The 16635-nt window shown below is 38.1% G+C and overlaps 1 protein-coding gene across 2 annotated transcripts in view; it reads right to left on the bottom strand.

Moving 5' to 3' along the window:
* The window catches only part of csmd1a (CUB and Sushi multiple domains 1a), a 378013-nt gene that overhangs the window by 62537 nt on the left and 298841 nt on the right, over nucleotides 1-16635 (bottom strand). For both annotated transcript variants that reach the window (XM_067487730.1, XM_067487721.1), the window contains exons 40-47: nucleotides 14206-14324; nucleotides 13863-13932; nucleotides 12675-12791; nucleotides 11332-11541; nucleotides 9048-9236; nucleotides 8528-8705; nucleotides 2007-2152; nucleotides 285-365 (exon numbers count right to left, since the gene is read on the bottom strand). In XM_067487730.1, the coding sequence (XP_067343831.1) occupies nucleotides 285-365; nucleotides 2007-2152; nucleotides 8528-8705; nucleotides 9048-9236; nucleotides 11332-11541; nucleotides 12675-12791; nucleotides 13863-13932; nucleotides 14206-14324 (1110 nt within the window). The remainder of the gene's footprint in view (nucleotides 1-284; nucleotides 366-2006; nucleotides 2153-8527; nucleotides 8706-9047; nucleotides 9237-11331; nucleotides 11542-12674; nucleotides 12792-13862; nucleotides 13933-14205; nucleotides 14325-16635) is intronic.

Consider the following 16635-nt stretch of genomic DNA (forward strand, 5'->3'; position numbering starts at 1 on the left):
AGCCTGATCAGGTAGTTTGTCAGTCTGGTCAGGTAAGAATTGATGTGATTTTAATATCCACCAACCTAGAAAAGGTTGATAACCTTTTTTTATTTTGAACTATGTTAAAAGAAAGAAAGAAAGAAATGTTGCTAAATGGGTCATTTTTCCTGCAGGTGCAGTCGTCTTGGTATTAGTAAAAGTTTCTTCTAAGCTATTCTACTGTGATTTGTTTTCATCTTGTTTGTTATTAAAACCCTCAATTATCTGAATCATCAGTAAAAATTGTTTTTCAGGATCATTACCTATCTGGAAGTCTTCATCTTCATAGATCACCTCTGCATTGTCCACAACGGGAGAAGGAGGGCATTTCTTCAGACGGTAAGCTAGAGAGAGGTTTTGAATTAAAATATTACAAATAAACAACAACAAATTGCAAAAGTGTATTGAGTTTGTGTTTTGTCGACCACTGCACACAGTTGTATCACAATTGCTCAAAGTGGTCATGCTGCCCCTTGTCCTCCATGACATTATTAAAATGACTAGTATTAAAGTTATGGCTGATTAGCGTATGGTTTGACATGGCATGGAATCTCCTGGACAAACAACAAACCTGATTTTGAGACTCCATAAATAGACAGGATGCTGTACATAACTTGCACCATAGTTACATCAGTCAACAAATATCAGAAGGTACGGAGGCTGTCCTCGAAAAATCACACGCGCAATTTACTATTTACACATTCTTGAATCCAAAAAAAGTGATTCTACTTGGCACAATGATTGTCTGTGAAAACTGGTATTTCAGTGACTGATCAGACAGTGTGAAGGACACTGCATGAAGTGAACTGTACATTCAGTGTCCAAGCAGAAAACCACTACTCACAAAATTGCACAAACCTGCAAGATTAAACTTTGCCAAAGAACGTGAAAAATAGCCGATGAATATTGGAAGCATATTCTTTAGTTAAATGCAACCGAAATAAATTCATTTGGATCAGATGGAGTCCAGCGAAATGTATCGTGAGCATAGTGTGGATTATGAAACATGGAGGTTAAAAAAATATTTTTTAAAAATGTAATAAAAAAATGAAATCTGAACAACAAAGATGCACTGACTTTGTTTTTCAAGTTAGTTGGTTTGATTCTTCCCAATACAGCTGTACTAAACAAACAGGATCTGCAATTATGATCACTTTTCTCTTCTGTTACACACTCTGGCCACCGGTCAACAAACCTGAAATAGGGCTATAAATAATGTAAGCAGAGTGCACGGTCATGTCTTTCACAAAACAAATCTAGATTGTGGCCTTGCAAATACTGTAAACTGAAGTGATATTAGTATTTAGTGTGAATAAAGGATGATTCACCTACATACATGCACATGATTCATTGATTTTTATCAACAGAAACACATTTACACTTTTGCACAACCTCAGCAACAAGGAGTTGTATCCTTTATCAAATGTACGGTTTCAGTATTAAAAAAAAAAAAAAAAAAATACACCTCAGAGTGCACACACTGCCAGTGATTCCTCAGAAAATGTTTCCTGTTAAAGAAAACCACTTCTCGGAAGGACCAAGAAATGAGCCCATTCAGAGATAGGAAGTTGTTTATTCTTAAAACCTGTGAATACTGGTGGGGTATTGGACAAAGCAAAGGAACTGAGTGAAAGAAGCAAAATGGCCATGCGCTAGTATCTCTCAGTGCTTGTTTTTAATGTAAAAAAGGCTTGTGATGTTTCTTATATTCAAGAGTTATGGAAGTAATGCGAGAAGTGGGTACTGCATTACATTGCACACACAAAACAGGCTATTTCAGTTCCTAAATCAAGATGTATTGTTCTGTAAGGAAATGAGTTTGGTTTGTTCACAGTTACCATGAAAAATACGTTTTAGTATAGGACCAAACTTTGTGTTAAAAAAAAAAAAACATCCCTATGTGGTCCCATATGTATCTAACTGTACCTATAAATGTACATGAAGGTATCAATAATGTGGATAAATGTGCACTGTGAGATCTGTACCATGGAAGTTGAGAATGAAGAAACCTCCAGTTGAAAAGTCGGAGTGAAAGCGGATCAGGACATTCGGGCTGGTACTGTAGGCTGACTCCAAAGCTGTGTTGCCACTAAATACTCCCAGCTGAGGGCTTGATGTATCTGGCCCATCCCTGAATAAAAAGAGACACACAAACCAAAGACATCAAAGACAGTAAGCAACGCTGGATCTGGTGAAACCTTATAGAGTCTAGAGGACGTGTTCTAATAAAACTATATGAAGAAGAAGAAGAAGAAGGAAAACAAGAAGTAGTTGTTCAAAGGATTTCAGAACAAATAACAGAAAGGATAAAATATCAAATATGAACATATGTAATTATTACAACTGAAGAAAGAATTCATACAATTATTTTGCTCGAAAAAAAGAAAATGCAATTATTCACAAATCATTTGAAAGATATATTAGATTGAAAATGGTACAAAGACACAATAACGAATGAATCTGAGACCTGACTTGTTTTATGAAAAATACCTGGCCATTCGGAATTTAATACAAGCTGCACATTTCAGCATTTCCAAAAAGGATGGGACAGGGAAGCCAAAAAACTGTAACGCTTAAAGAAAGAAAAAAGGACCCTGGTTGAACGACCCAAAAGTAACAAGGTTAATGGGCAGCAGATAAGTCTCCTGATTTGATACAGCATCAACAGGAAGCTGAGTCTTTCAGAACTAAGAATGGGACGAGCTTTATCCCTTTGTGATATACAGCTTAATTCAACAACTTAAGAATAATGTGATAATATGATAAATTGCTGAAACGTCAGGCATGTGGTCATGCACGGTTTATAAAATAATAAAAAATTCCCAGAGTTAGAATAAATCTAAGTAGGGGCTGATGAAACCAGTGCTGAATGGCTGTGATCTCCACACTCTCAGGTGACAACTGCACGAAAAACATGGCATGAACAGGATGCAGAAATATGGCTTTCTCTGAGCCTGAGTTCATTTAAAATGGACGAAGGTGATGAAACCGTTTTGTGCCATATGTGCTCTGCTTTAAACTTTCTTTTACTGTTTTTCTTCAATTTTGGGTAGAATTATATAGATTTTCCTCATTGATCTGCCTGTAAAAATCAACCTCACCTCACCTATTTTATTACAAATCTACAATTATCCTGAACACTGCCTCCGTAGATTCCTTACAATGGAAATCCATAATGGTGATGAAAGACTTAAATGGCTGCATTCTGGTGTGAATCAATTATTAGTGTCGAACTAAATTACTTTCTGGTGGCAGACATCACCACAGTTTTGGTAAATGTGTGTAACATGGTTCTAAAGGAAAGTCACGGGGTCAAAATCAGTAATAACTTCTTCGCTTTTACTTTCTGGATTTAATTACAGGGAGGACGAGAAACCAAAAGCAACCTTTGTTAATAAATAAAACATATCAGTTAAGTTCACACGTAGCAATAATATTTTAGTTTTTTTCTTTCCTTTGCTTTTTTCACCCATTTCAAACAAGTTCATTGAACAAAGCCCATGGATAAAAGGCTTAACTTCACTCATTAAATATTGAATGTTGTTGAAAGGTTACATTTTCTACAGTTCCTAAACGCCCAGTTTTAGGTTTTTAATGAACATGCCATTGGATTAAACAAGGCTTTAAAAATTAATTCATGAAGAGTGCCTGGGATCTCTTGGCTCCTCAATAATTCAAGGTCTTCTGAAGGTGTTCGAGCTCATTTGGAGAATCAAAATGGGCTAGACGGGTCATTTAAATCCAAACCAAGTTAGAATTTTGTGGCAATATTTCTGTTTACTAAAAAATACACAAACCCTTAGCAATGTTTTCTCGTGCCCAACACATATACGATTTAATGTATTAAAACATGCATTATGGAGGCACTACTGTATTTATTGTATAATCTTATTTCTGAAAAGTGTAGAGATTTTGCAGCACAGCACTAATAAATCTCGGACTTGTTTTGTGACCTTTTCCCTCGATGCGGTATGAATGTTCTACCGTAAAAGCCATTTAATGGAGTCGGTACCTTCAAGCCTTAAGATGTTAACTTCTGAGCCGAAAAGCTGCTGGTGTGAATCTCAACAACCTCTGCAGCAGCGCTATCAGGAATGAAAATGCGATACTTTCCCACACACTTTAAGTATGGCTTTCCTCTGGGAATAAACATAAAATTATGTTTGAATTCTCGGCTACAGTAAGGTACAGTCTGTCTGCTACCGTACAGGAGATTGACTTACTGTAGAGTACAGTTAAGAACTGAGGGTGCGGATATCATTTGCCACTCAGCGAGTGACAAGCAGTGCATTCTTTGCATAAAGTGAACAAGGAATCCACCAAAAAAATATCCTTAAAAGATTCAAAATTCATTCAAGATTCGAGATTCAACAGCTTTATTGATTCCATTTGGGAAACTGTGTTGCCTCGTTAAGGCTGCTCCCCGCGTGAAAGTAGAAAGAAAGGAAAAGGGCTTCCACCATTGAACCGTTACAATCTACTGATAAATAAGTACGAAAAAAAAAAAACAAAGGCAGCTAGAGGAGTAAAAATAAATGGAATACAAATACTACTAATTGTCCATTTGGAGGTGAGTTGAACAGTTTGATGGCCACTGGGAGAAAGGATCTGCTGTGGCGTCCTGTGGAGCACTTGGCTGTGATCAGTCTCTGGCTGAAAGTGCTCCCAAATGAACCGGTATTATAACTTACCATACATCACCACGTGAAAGAGCCACAAATTACAGCGCATTGACAGAACTACAATACTGTCATATGAAACCAGTCTTTTCTAGGACTTAGTTTATTAAAAGATAGTGATGAATCTGTATCTTCTTTTGTTTTGGAAGGCTGCGTTACAGTTGAGTGCTGTAATTTCCTGAGCTGTTTATGAGCTGTTTATACAGTTTCTTCTCTCTGAATGAAATAAACAGTGAATTTCTCTGAGAAGTGTGAAATAATTCTCCTACATTATTTTTTTTTTCTTTAGCCTGGAACAAATAAACATATTCTAAATTTACATGTATTTTATTATTAATAATGTAAAGAGCAACATTATAAAAACCCTTCCTTTATTTTGAGTGAGTATCCAGCACCATAAACTACTGTGTTGCCCTGCTCTTAGATACATTGCTCACTGGTTGAAGAGGTTGAGTGATATTGGGAAATGGGCCAAACGCAACTGGTGGCAGACCACAGATGCGGTTTGGCTTCAGTCTCTGACATCTGGATGCAACTGCCATCAAATAAACCATAAGAAAATACAGGACAGAAAACAGCAGACACATATCACTGAGGTGTGGAATAAAAAAGACAGAGCAAAGCAAAAAGCTAAAGATATTACTTGATTTGATTGGTGAAGACCAACCACTACTGGCGGTAGCAGAATAAATGATCTGAATAGTGAAAAATGTAGGTTTCTTAGATGATAACAACCACCTTACTGACTTGTTTGAATGTCTCTGTCACATTATCGAAGGGATTTTAGAAATTCAGTGAAATTCAGCCCAGTTTGAAGTAAAGTAGTGCTTCATGATTGGATTCTGTCATCCTAAAATATATTCACGGGTTGTTGCTCAGTACACACTGAAGAACTTTTAAAATGTTCTCTAGTGACCTTACTTGTTCCCATTTCTCCAGTATCAAACATGTTGTGTGTGAGAACTAACCGTCCATATATCCCAGATAAGATGCAGGCATAATCACTTTAACTGTAAGTAGCATTAATGGTTTGGCTCCTCATTCTATACATTTTAAAAATCAAATCATTGGAACACTGCTTTTCGTGCTGAAGGTTGGTTTACTTAACCAAAATCTAAAACCAGTTCAATATATAGTACGATATTGAGCAATGTGTCAATCTTGAACGGTAAAAGTCTGGAAGGTTTTTATCTGTGTGTTAATGTCCGGATATGGTAAATTATGATAGACTCAGTTAGAGTCTGTATTGTTTTTAATTTTGTTAAATTTATGTGGTTTTGTATTTTATTATAATGTTAAGTTATGATAACTGCTAAATGGTCTACAAGTAAACTAAACTTTACACTGATTCTCATTCACCCACTCATCCATCCACACTCATACATCGATGGGGGAAAGGAATTTCTTTCGAGTCCATCTCAAGTGTTTGAAAAAAAAAAAGACATGTCACATACAAGATCTTCATTCTGTTCCTTAATAAAACAATGCAGACAAAACATAAAATGCTACAAAACCAAAGTGGGTTTCCTAAATAAATATGAGTTGCCCTAAACACTGATCTTCCAAACACTAGCAGAGGAAAAGGCACATTTCAATGAGTTGTGGCTTTATAATAACTATTTTATTGAACATTTTTGAGTGTGGTTACTACTCAAGAGAAGTCATCACGATCATAAGTCTCTCAAAAACGTTGGCCACACAACCTGTTCTTCCCCAAACTCAGCATCCAGGCTGCAGTGGCATCCCCATGGGAGCACTAGATGGCATTGCAGTGTAGAATTCTTTAGATTGGCCTTATTGTAGGGAAACAGTTCAGGATCTCCATCTCTTATTGTGTCAGTCTGAGTCCAACTAAATTCCAAGTATTCCGCTAAATGCCCTATTCATGACAAACGCAGCGATCCTTATCTTATGCTCTTTTGACTTCAATTAGATAATGTCAGCCATCCTGTTTCATTAGGAGTTCACTGCTGATGCATATAATTAAAGCCTTCCAAATATAAACTCTGTCATTAAAAAGTTTTCGGAAGCCTGTGTTCATATCCTAATGAGGATGTAGGCCATGTATTCACTGTACCTCTCACACTACTCCAGCCCTCCACATGCAACCCATATATGTTTGTGTCGAGGCAAGTCCAATGGGCCCAGAAACTCAACAAAAGGCCCTTCCTCAGACCACAAGGATAAAAAATACAATATAAGATCTGTTGAAGCACAGATGAGTAGTAGGTGGACTGCTGTCAAAGAGATTGGTGGCGAGAGTCAGCGATGCTGAACAAACTTTGATCTGACCAACAACAGCTAGGAGGCAATTATGGATGTTCCACCTGTGCTAAAATCATTGATGAGTATCTGTTCGGCCGTCTGTAGTAAATGATAAAGACATATTTTAAAGGGCAGTGTTTGGAGGGACGGGCATCAATGGCAGTCATTTCTTTGGTATTGAGCCATTTATCTTTGAAAAATCAATTTTTTACTTAACATTCAAAGTTCGTAGATGTGGGTGTCGTTTCTCAGCTATTTAAATCCCCCTTCAGTCTCAGTCCCCAGTCACTTCCGAACATAATCACGTGCTCGATACTGTACAGCTAGATTGAACTGTGCAGCTGGGTATCATCTGGCTATTCCCCAGTCTCACATTACAGTTGTCTTTTGGTACTCTACAATCTATAGTTGGGATTTTATCATTTTGGTCACTATGAAATGTGCCAAAAACAGACAAATCACATCACCGAAATCAATTTCCAATTGCAAAATAACTTGATATTGCACCTCTCCATAGCTATATCCATGCCTCTGGTAGCAGATGAGATTGAAAGCGAGGAGTCACTCAATGAGAATGTAGTACTTTCCCACTGCCTGCATTTCAACTTCTCTCTCCCTGGAGCTTGACTCTAGAGCTCGAAAATGAAAGCCTGACCTCATCCAAACACCAAATATTTCTTTTCTAAACCTACGCCAAATGGTGATATGTCCCAAATCCTAATATTAATTTACTTTTTTTCCCCTCGAATGTCATTTTTGACAGAAAACACAATGCAAACTGAAATCATTAAGTGGGAAATTTCTCTTAGCCTGGCCCAAACTTGTCAGATGCAGTGGAGTCCCACTGGATTTGTGAACCCAGCTCTACCACTCCTTTCATTACATTTCCCACTGCCCACTGAATCTCATCATTATTGCCAGAGTTTCAGAGCCCTCTCTGGGTCTGCGTATGGCCATGGTACTGAGTTAGATTGAATTGGTCAGTGGTCCAATTGTAAATGCATTACTCTCAGACTCCCTGTATAACAATCTTACCTCCACACTGAATCCCATTATTACTGCAAGAGAGCCTCTGTATGCATAGCACAGACTTTATACTGTACGTGCGTATGTATTAGCAATCTATGAAGCAGTTTTGTTGTGTATCAATCCACGATGCATTGGTTTGTGTGCATCTAACTATGCAATAATATCCAATACTATACATTACATTGATATATACATTAACACACTGATGTAGCCAAAGCTAAAGATGTTAAGAATATAAGTGCAATTAATATAAGATATAATGTTACCTAATATTATTTTATCTGAGTCTATATGTGTGTGAGAGAGTCAGTAAAAGATAGATAAAAATAGAAGTAAAACTTGAGACAACTTTCTGTCTTCTTGTTAGTGTGCTGAGAGGAAACATGATATAAGTTCCTTCAAGACTTTGCTATCAGTGATGCAATCAGTCCCAGGATAAAGGGCAACATTGAAAAGAAGCTTATGGATTTGTCTGTATACAGTATTTGTGAGTGTGTGTAACTAGGTTCAAGTGTGAGCATAGCCAGACTTACCAGACAGCAATGTAATCAGTGACGGGCTCTGTCTGCAATAAGGTAAAGTTGATATAAACTCCATGTCCGTGAGGAACGGTGATGAGCCAGCTACAGTCTTGGGAGTTGGGGTATTCATTGGGGTACTGAGGTGAATAGATGGTTCCATTTTCAGCTGTGACATTATAGCCGCAAGGAGCTGTAAAAAGCAGAGTTATAACATTATCTATTTGCAAATTTGCTGCTTTCTTCTAACAAGCTGGACTTGGAGGGATCAGGGGATAGGAATAACTGCTGAGCTGTAGAAAATAAGGAATATCAGTTTTACTATCCTTATTAGTAGTAGTTGAATTATAATCTACTGCCATTGCTTATGCTACTACTACATTTGTACTAAGGGCGATAATTCTGGCACCGATGATTATTTACCTACCACCTACTTGTTAACAGTGCTAGCTTCACATAACGTTACATGATGAAATTATGTTTAATTTCATTTAATTAAACCAATATGTATCAAAAAGACATTGGTGGTTCTTACCTTCGCAGTGTGGAAAAGGGTGGTTCCACTTCCGGTTGGGTCCATGCAGGCACGTTAGGACTGGGTGTCCAATCAAAACATAACCAGGGTAGCACTGAAAAGTTATTGATTGACCAGCACTGTAGTCACTGTTGATGATGTCACCATTGGGAAAAGGAGAGGGGTCATGGCAGTTTTGAAGCTGATAGGCTAAAGACAGAGATGGAGAGAGATAACTGCCAGAGTGAAAATACCAGTTTAATTACATACTTTCCAGATCTTTAAAAGTTAGGAAAATACAATAAGCTGCCCTTTCTCACACTTACAATTACACTCAGCAAAATAAATCTAATGTAGTTCCACAGTGTATTTTTCTCACACTAGTCTTTATGGCTCGCTTCAAAAAAATGCGGCGAGACAATTGTAATTCATTGTGTTGAAAACGTTGTTTCTAATGGACTAATAACCTTGTGGGGGCATTAGAAATTCACAGATGCAACCAGTAGTAAGTGCAGAAACACCATTAGATCTAACCTTCTCCTACACAGCTGTCTGGGAAACGTATGCATGGCATATCAGCACTTGCAGGTAATGTCACAAATGGATCTATTAGGGCACGTCTCATTCTACATAAGTATAATGGAAAGTCAAGCTCCTCGATGAAATGTGCCATTGATAGAACACAGAGGTGGCTGACACTGCAATACTAGTTGCTAGACAAGGCTAGAGTCAAGGACAGCACGTCACAGTACAAATACTTAGCACCAGGTCAAACAAAGGCTGCAACACTACACAGCATCTGAGGTGCAGACAGTGCATAGTGGCCAAAGTGACTGTCTATGCAAGTAGTTTCTGGATGCAGGCTTTGCGGGAGGGGGCTGCATACAACACAATCAAGGCACAGGATGTGTAGAGGAAAACCTCTGCTGCCACATACTGTAATACAGTATAGGATAGAATGTCTCAAGTCCAGATGGAACATATCATCACAAAGGATGCTTAAGACTTTCCCAGCAAAATTCCTTTGGCTCTTTTGGATGCAAACAGTGAAACAGATACTGACCAAACTGACTGGACATTGTGGAAATGGACAGAGAGCACAAAAGCAAGTGGTGACAGATGTAGAGGCCCCATGTGAAGGCAGCATCAAGGGGGACGATCACGAGAGAAAACAGAAACACCAGGGAATGAAAGAACTAGAGAGGCTGTAGAAAATGTAGTATTTGCAGCTGTCAAACTGCAAACAGGGAGGTGGCTTTAACAGATTCTAGAAAGCCCATTTAAATTCTCAGTAGAAGAACAGTTGTAGACATTGCAATGTGCCAAACGCTAAAACTGGAATCCCTGAAGCTTTTATTAGCAACGCCTGGGTCAAAATATCAGTGCAGATTTTTTGGCAAGCAGCACTTCGCCAACTGAGATTTTATGGATGTGCAAACAACTACTGAGCCTATTGAACCCTAAACCTCCAAGGCCTTAAGTGCAGCACCTGAGTTTGTACGTTGAGTGGTGGAGTGGTGAAAGCATGCACCCAGTTTGCAGCACTGCCAGACGATCATGAGAGAGATCATTAGATCATATTCACTCAGCACAATAAAGGGTAATATCTCAGTGTGTTCCGCATCCATCTACTGTGGATCTTTGCTGTCAGTTGAAAAAACACAGTACATGGTGCAGCTCCATGTGAGAAATCATCTCTACATCCTCCATTATGGTGGGAGTTAGCAGTGATAAGGACTACAGTGTTCGGGGACATGGCCACTGCAAATTGGGGGGAAAAGGGAACAATTATTACATGCATGTGAATGTGGGTTAGCTTATGTGTAAGTTAGTAAGTCGTGTTGTAGCTATGCTGGGCCCACAGTGCATCTCTTGTGTCTTTGAAGTGAAGCACTTAGGGCTACAAGTAAAGCTTGCTGTACACGATGCCATTCTCTCATGGGGGCTTACTAACAATCTATCTCTTTTAATGATGAGAGGAAAACCATATAGTTTTTAAGACTTGACTCATCTAAGGATCAAAGCTCGAAACCTCACAGCAATATGTTTTTCTATCCTATCGTTCATTTCTCAGAGAGGAATTCTTTTAAACTTAGCCACTTGTTTGGATGCTAGACCATTTAGCTTCCTGAATCATTCGGTTTCCCCTTCCTCAAATATGTGAAGTACAGGTGTGTTCTCTGGGCATCCATTCACTGGTGGCTTTTAGGTGGAATTTTGGCAGTAATATCCCACAGTCATTGTGGCCTTTCGTGTCTGCACATATTTCCCTAGAAACAAAATTGAAGTAGACATTAAAACTCACCTTGATATGAAAGTTTGAATCCCGGCCTGTTCTCTGAGTGGTCACTGTAGAAGTGGATGATCGTCAGGTGGGTAGTGCTCAATAGAGGGGGTGGGATCTGCGAGCCAGTAAACTGTCCAATGAGAGCAGAGCTGTGCTGGGGTCCAGCCCTGACCTCTAGGAAGTCATGGTTATCTTCAGAAGAGAAGTTTTGGAACTGAATATGGGCTCCTGCAAATGACATGCAAGATCATACACAATATTTTATACAAAATTTTACGAACCTGAGAAAGCCTGTGGAAAAAGTGCACATTTAGCATTAGTTTCAGAATGTGCATAGAGCATGGAAAACCCAGTTTAAAAACCAAGCGCAAGTGCAAAAACATAATTATGCAGGTGCCATCATAGTTTACATCTTTATGTGGCGCTATTGCTATTTTAACACATGGTTAACAGACGTAATTGGGTGTTGAGGTTGAGGGACTTGTTGCATTAGCTATATAACAAACAAACCTAATGCTAAAAATGTTCTGTTTAATATGTCGCCACCGTGGGTAAAGTTTATAACGACAAATATTTTTGATTTAAATTTTCTCCCTTTGGGCTGCAATGTAGGTCGCAGTCCACTGTCATCCTTAATCTAAAACCCAGCAGTGTAACATTGCCTATTGTAGCTGAAACATTCTGTACTATATTATCTCAGTGATAGTCATTATTTTGATTGCATCACATTAGTCATGGCGCATTTTGCTTTAGAAAGATGTCTTTAGCATCTAAGTTTTTGCAGTCTGAACCCTTTTATCTTTATTTCTGTACAGTATAGCGCTGCTCTAAATACTGAACGATGTACTGTACTGTTAACATGTTGTAGTTTTTGTGTTAGGGGTGTTTGTTATGATCATGATCAAATATAATAGACTTGCAGCTCTTTGCGAGCGGGTGGCAATAATCAATCTGAAACAAAGGATTAGTGACAAGTTTGAGTTTGGTGAATCGGATGAGCAAGATTCATGGAGAAACTAAATTAAAAACAGTAATAACAGTAATACAAAAATGGTCCTGAACAATGCTCGAAGGCTATAAGGCTCTTTTTATTACTTTTGTTCTCATAAATAAAAATCATCTGTAATTACACAGGGGCATGTAAGCAATGCACACTTACAACTATACAAACTATGTTGAAACCATCAGTTAGTGTAGTTTTTAAAAATCCCTTAATGTGTCAGGCCCCATTTGAACATGAAGTTTAGAACAAACTTTTTACAGCAGAGTAAAAAGCTCAGTGTTTGCAGACTACACCAACAGATGCAGTGACACGTTCTTTTAAGGAATGCTTTTCCATCCCATAATACTTATCCAGTTACCGTATCCAGTTGGCAGGGTGATTTGCCAAGTGCAGTCCAGGTTGCCGGGGTAGTTGCCGGGGAAACCTGGACTAAGGATGACACCACTCATCTCTGACAACACCCCACCGCAACGAGCTAACAACACAAGGAGGGAAAACACATCGTTAAAACAGGCAACACACGGACAATGTATGGTTGGGGATCATCACTTCATCATCTGTGCTGCAAAAGAAAGACGGTAGCGCCACAGGAAAAAGGCCATAAAATGTAGGAAATACAGTCACAAGCAGCAATAAAAGGAGAGTGAGCCCACTGTTGTGTCAATAAATAAATAGAATTTAAAATATTTTTTCAAACATAACCGTATTTTGACCTAGGACCAAGTGTTTAGGGGTTATGGCTTATGATTGACCATTACTAATATGAATAATATATATAAAATAAAATAAAAATATTTTTATTATAAATAAAATTTAAACAGTATATATATAAAAATATCAGTAGACTGTTTTTTTTTGCTTGTGTGGTTTTGTTGCTTGCTTTGTTGTGGTATTCGCTGCTACTGTAGGTACCAGGCCATCAAAACGAGTTTTAAAGCAAATGTTTAAATGCTTGAGAAATTTTAACATGATTCGGTTGATGCAAGTGTGTGACGGACACGGGGAAATGCTGGATCTGACACACAGTAAGGGGGGGTGTGGCAGGACTGAGTTTAGTTAGTCCTCATATGTCAAACTTGAGTTTAACTGGAATTGGCTTCCCAGACCTGCTACAAGTTTTCACTAAGGACTGAATTATTCAGGCTAAAACACAAACATCAATGTGATCACGGTTCCTTAACACTATTGCAGAAGGTAGGAAGCCTTGGCTCTCAGCACAAAGTACAAAACTCTGTTTGTACCCAGCAGGCATATTGATCTTATAGATCGCAGACCCTATGTCAGTCAAGAAGTTGCTTACTTCCACAAATCTGATTTCAAGCTGAGAGCATTAAATATATAAATGAAGTAATACATAAGAAGTACATTCAATAATTAAGTGACGTCTCTTTAAGAGATTATATGCATTTTAATGATTTTTCTGGGTAGGCCCAATGTGAACCTCACACCTACAGGACATATTTTTTCCCTCACTGGACTAAATCATTTAATGCATAATTTAGCCACAAGCGCAGTATAACTGTATATATATGTGAATGTGTGTTACCTATACAAAGAGGAGGTGGGTAGTTCCATCGGCGCACAGTCCCCGGCATGCAGGAAATGTGTGAGTGACCCTGAAAGTGATGACCACGTTTATAGTTAGACACGGCACCTTGTGGCTTTGTTTCACAAGGTTAGTATGTTTTTTTTATTTGTGTAAATTACAGTCAATTTGTGTATCAGAAACAAGCACAGTATGTAAAAATCATACCGTGAAAACTAGCAGTTATAGGTGGAAACTATTTGTTTGAGCAATACAGGAAAATGACATTTTTACTATCTGTGTAAAATGTATATATTTATATGTTTGTTGTGCACCGGCCAGGCTGTGTGTCTGTGTTCATTACCTGTAGCTTGTACCCTGGTTCACAGGTGAATGCTACCACTTCATTGACCATATATCTGTCTCCAGTTTTAATCCCATTGGCTGGCATCATTGGCTCTGGACAGGTGGTGAGACCAACCGCTGCAAATAAAAAAAATAAAAAAATAATTATACATACATACATACATACATACATACATACATACATATATATATATATATATATACATACATACATATATATATATATATATATATATATATATATATATATACATATATATATATATATATACACATATATATATATATATATATATATATATATATATATATATATATATATATATATATATATATATATATATATATATATATATATATATATATGTATACATATGTATACATATGTATATATATATATGTATGTATATGTATATATATATATGTATATATATGTATATATATATATGTATGTATATGTATATATACATACATACTCCGGATGTCTTCTTCCTTATACGTAAAATGTTATTGACAACTGGTACAAACCCCCCCAAAAAAACAAGAAACCTGTAAGTCACCAGAAGTGACTGTAGTCTCTGAAATGTGCTTAAAAATATGAGACAGTAACATAACGAGTTTGGTTGTGTATTCCCAACACAATCAAGGTTAAACACATCCTTAATAAGTTTGACAGCAGCCGGCCCTTTATCAAATAGCATCAGTAGGGGTGTAGCTGTGAGTTCCTGCTTGCATGTGTGTGTGTGTGTGTGTTTCACTTGGAAACTTCCGCAGGAGACTGCCCTAGAGCAGTTACCATGGCAACACAGGGGTGGAGGAGGGAAAGAGAGTGAAAGAAGGGGGGAGAAAGAGGAATGAATGTGTGTGTGTGTGTGTGCGCGTGCACGTGTGTGTGTGTGTGTGTGTTTACCTGCATGTCTGCACTTGTTGGTTCATTATCTACGTTCCTACAAGCAAAACGATGTGATCCCACTGAGCTCACAAACACACACACATCCAGGTGGCCCGGACCCCGTGTATGACATTTTGCGAGTGACTGCTACATGAGTGTGTGCTTGCAGAGGGGGATGAGGTAGACTTTTCAAATAGAGCATGAGTGAAAAAGCTCCATGAGACTGTAACTTGAAGGCACACACGAATGAACACACACAGTGTATTATTAAGCAGAGCATCAGCAGGCTGTCATGACAACTGATCAATGAAACTATTCCATTTGGCTGACCAGCTCTCTCTCGCTCGCTCTCTGTGCTAGCAAACTGCTCCCTCTTTTCCCTGGTTATGAGAGAGCAGTTATGCTCTGTAAAATGCTGACAATACCACAAACCACCCCGCTAGGGCCACTAGACTACAACTAGACAGTGTCAGCGTTTAAGCCTAACTGACTGGATTTACTGTACTTCTGGTTCAGTTTATTTGAGACGAGGCGAGGGACAAAGATATCTCACTCTGCCCTTTGGAAGAAAGGCCCTTTAGTCAGCTTAAATTGCATGAACATCATCACCACAATCATTCACATGTCCCAAGCAGATGATTTGATCCACTTATGCAAGCTATTGTACCGTATTACTGCTCAACTGACGACCTTTAGAAAAAGAACAAACACCAGGAAATCTTGTGCACAGTGTAGCTAAATGTAACCGCTGAAGAAATACACAGAAATGTAAAGCAGAGGTGCTATGTTTAGCTATGGGGGATTTATTCTCCTTATTCTATGTGAACATTACATCGAAAGATCAGTGCACAGCACATATTGTGTAGGAAACTCTTCCAATACTGCAGGCTTTTGAATTGCAGTGGAAGAAGTACTGCACCCAGATCTTCTAATAAAAGTATTATTACCACAGTGTTGAAGCACTGTATTATAAGTAAAAGTTGTGAATTCAAAACTTAACATACGTGTCAGCACCACAATGTAAATAAGGCACCAAAAGCATCTGGCAGCCATCCTATAGCAATAATGGCAGCTGGTGAAACGTACAATATTACCAGCTGCTATTATTACCATAGAATAGCCCATTTCAGGAAAGATATATAACAAATCACTGTATCATTACCGTTACATTAACCAGCAAACATCACTAATTCTGAGCACATTGGCTAATTTGAGCACTTTATGTACTGCCAGGTGGCCTAATTCATTAGAAATTTTACTTGATTATAGTTTGTGTTCAGAATCTGTATCTGCAAAGTAGCTGAAGATTTCAGATAAACGCAGTGGAGTAAAAGTGTAAAGCATTCTAAAAAGTACAGCTACCACAAAACTGCACCCAAGTCCAATACCTGAGTAAATTTGCTTGATTATTAAACATGACCGTATGGTTTTAAAGTAGTCTCACACAAAGGATCGGATAGAACGACGCACTTTAAGGCGCTGACCTGCTCTAACCTGAGTGTTTTTTGAAAGAAGATTCATAGATTACTCTCAGGC

The sequence above is a fragment of the Channa argus genome, chromosome 2 (genome assembly GCF_033026475.1).
Source record: "Channa argus isolate prfri chromosome 2, Channa argus male v1.0, whole genome shotgun sequence".
Taxonomy (NCBI): Eukaryota; Metazoa; Chordata; class Actinopteri; order Anabantiformes; family Channidae; genus Channa; species Channa argus.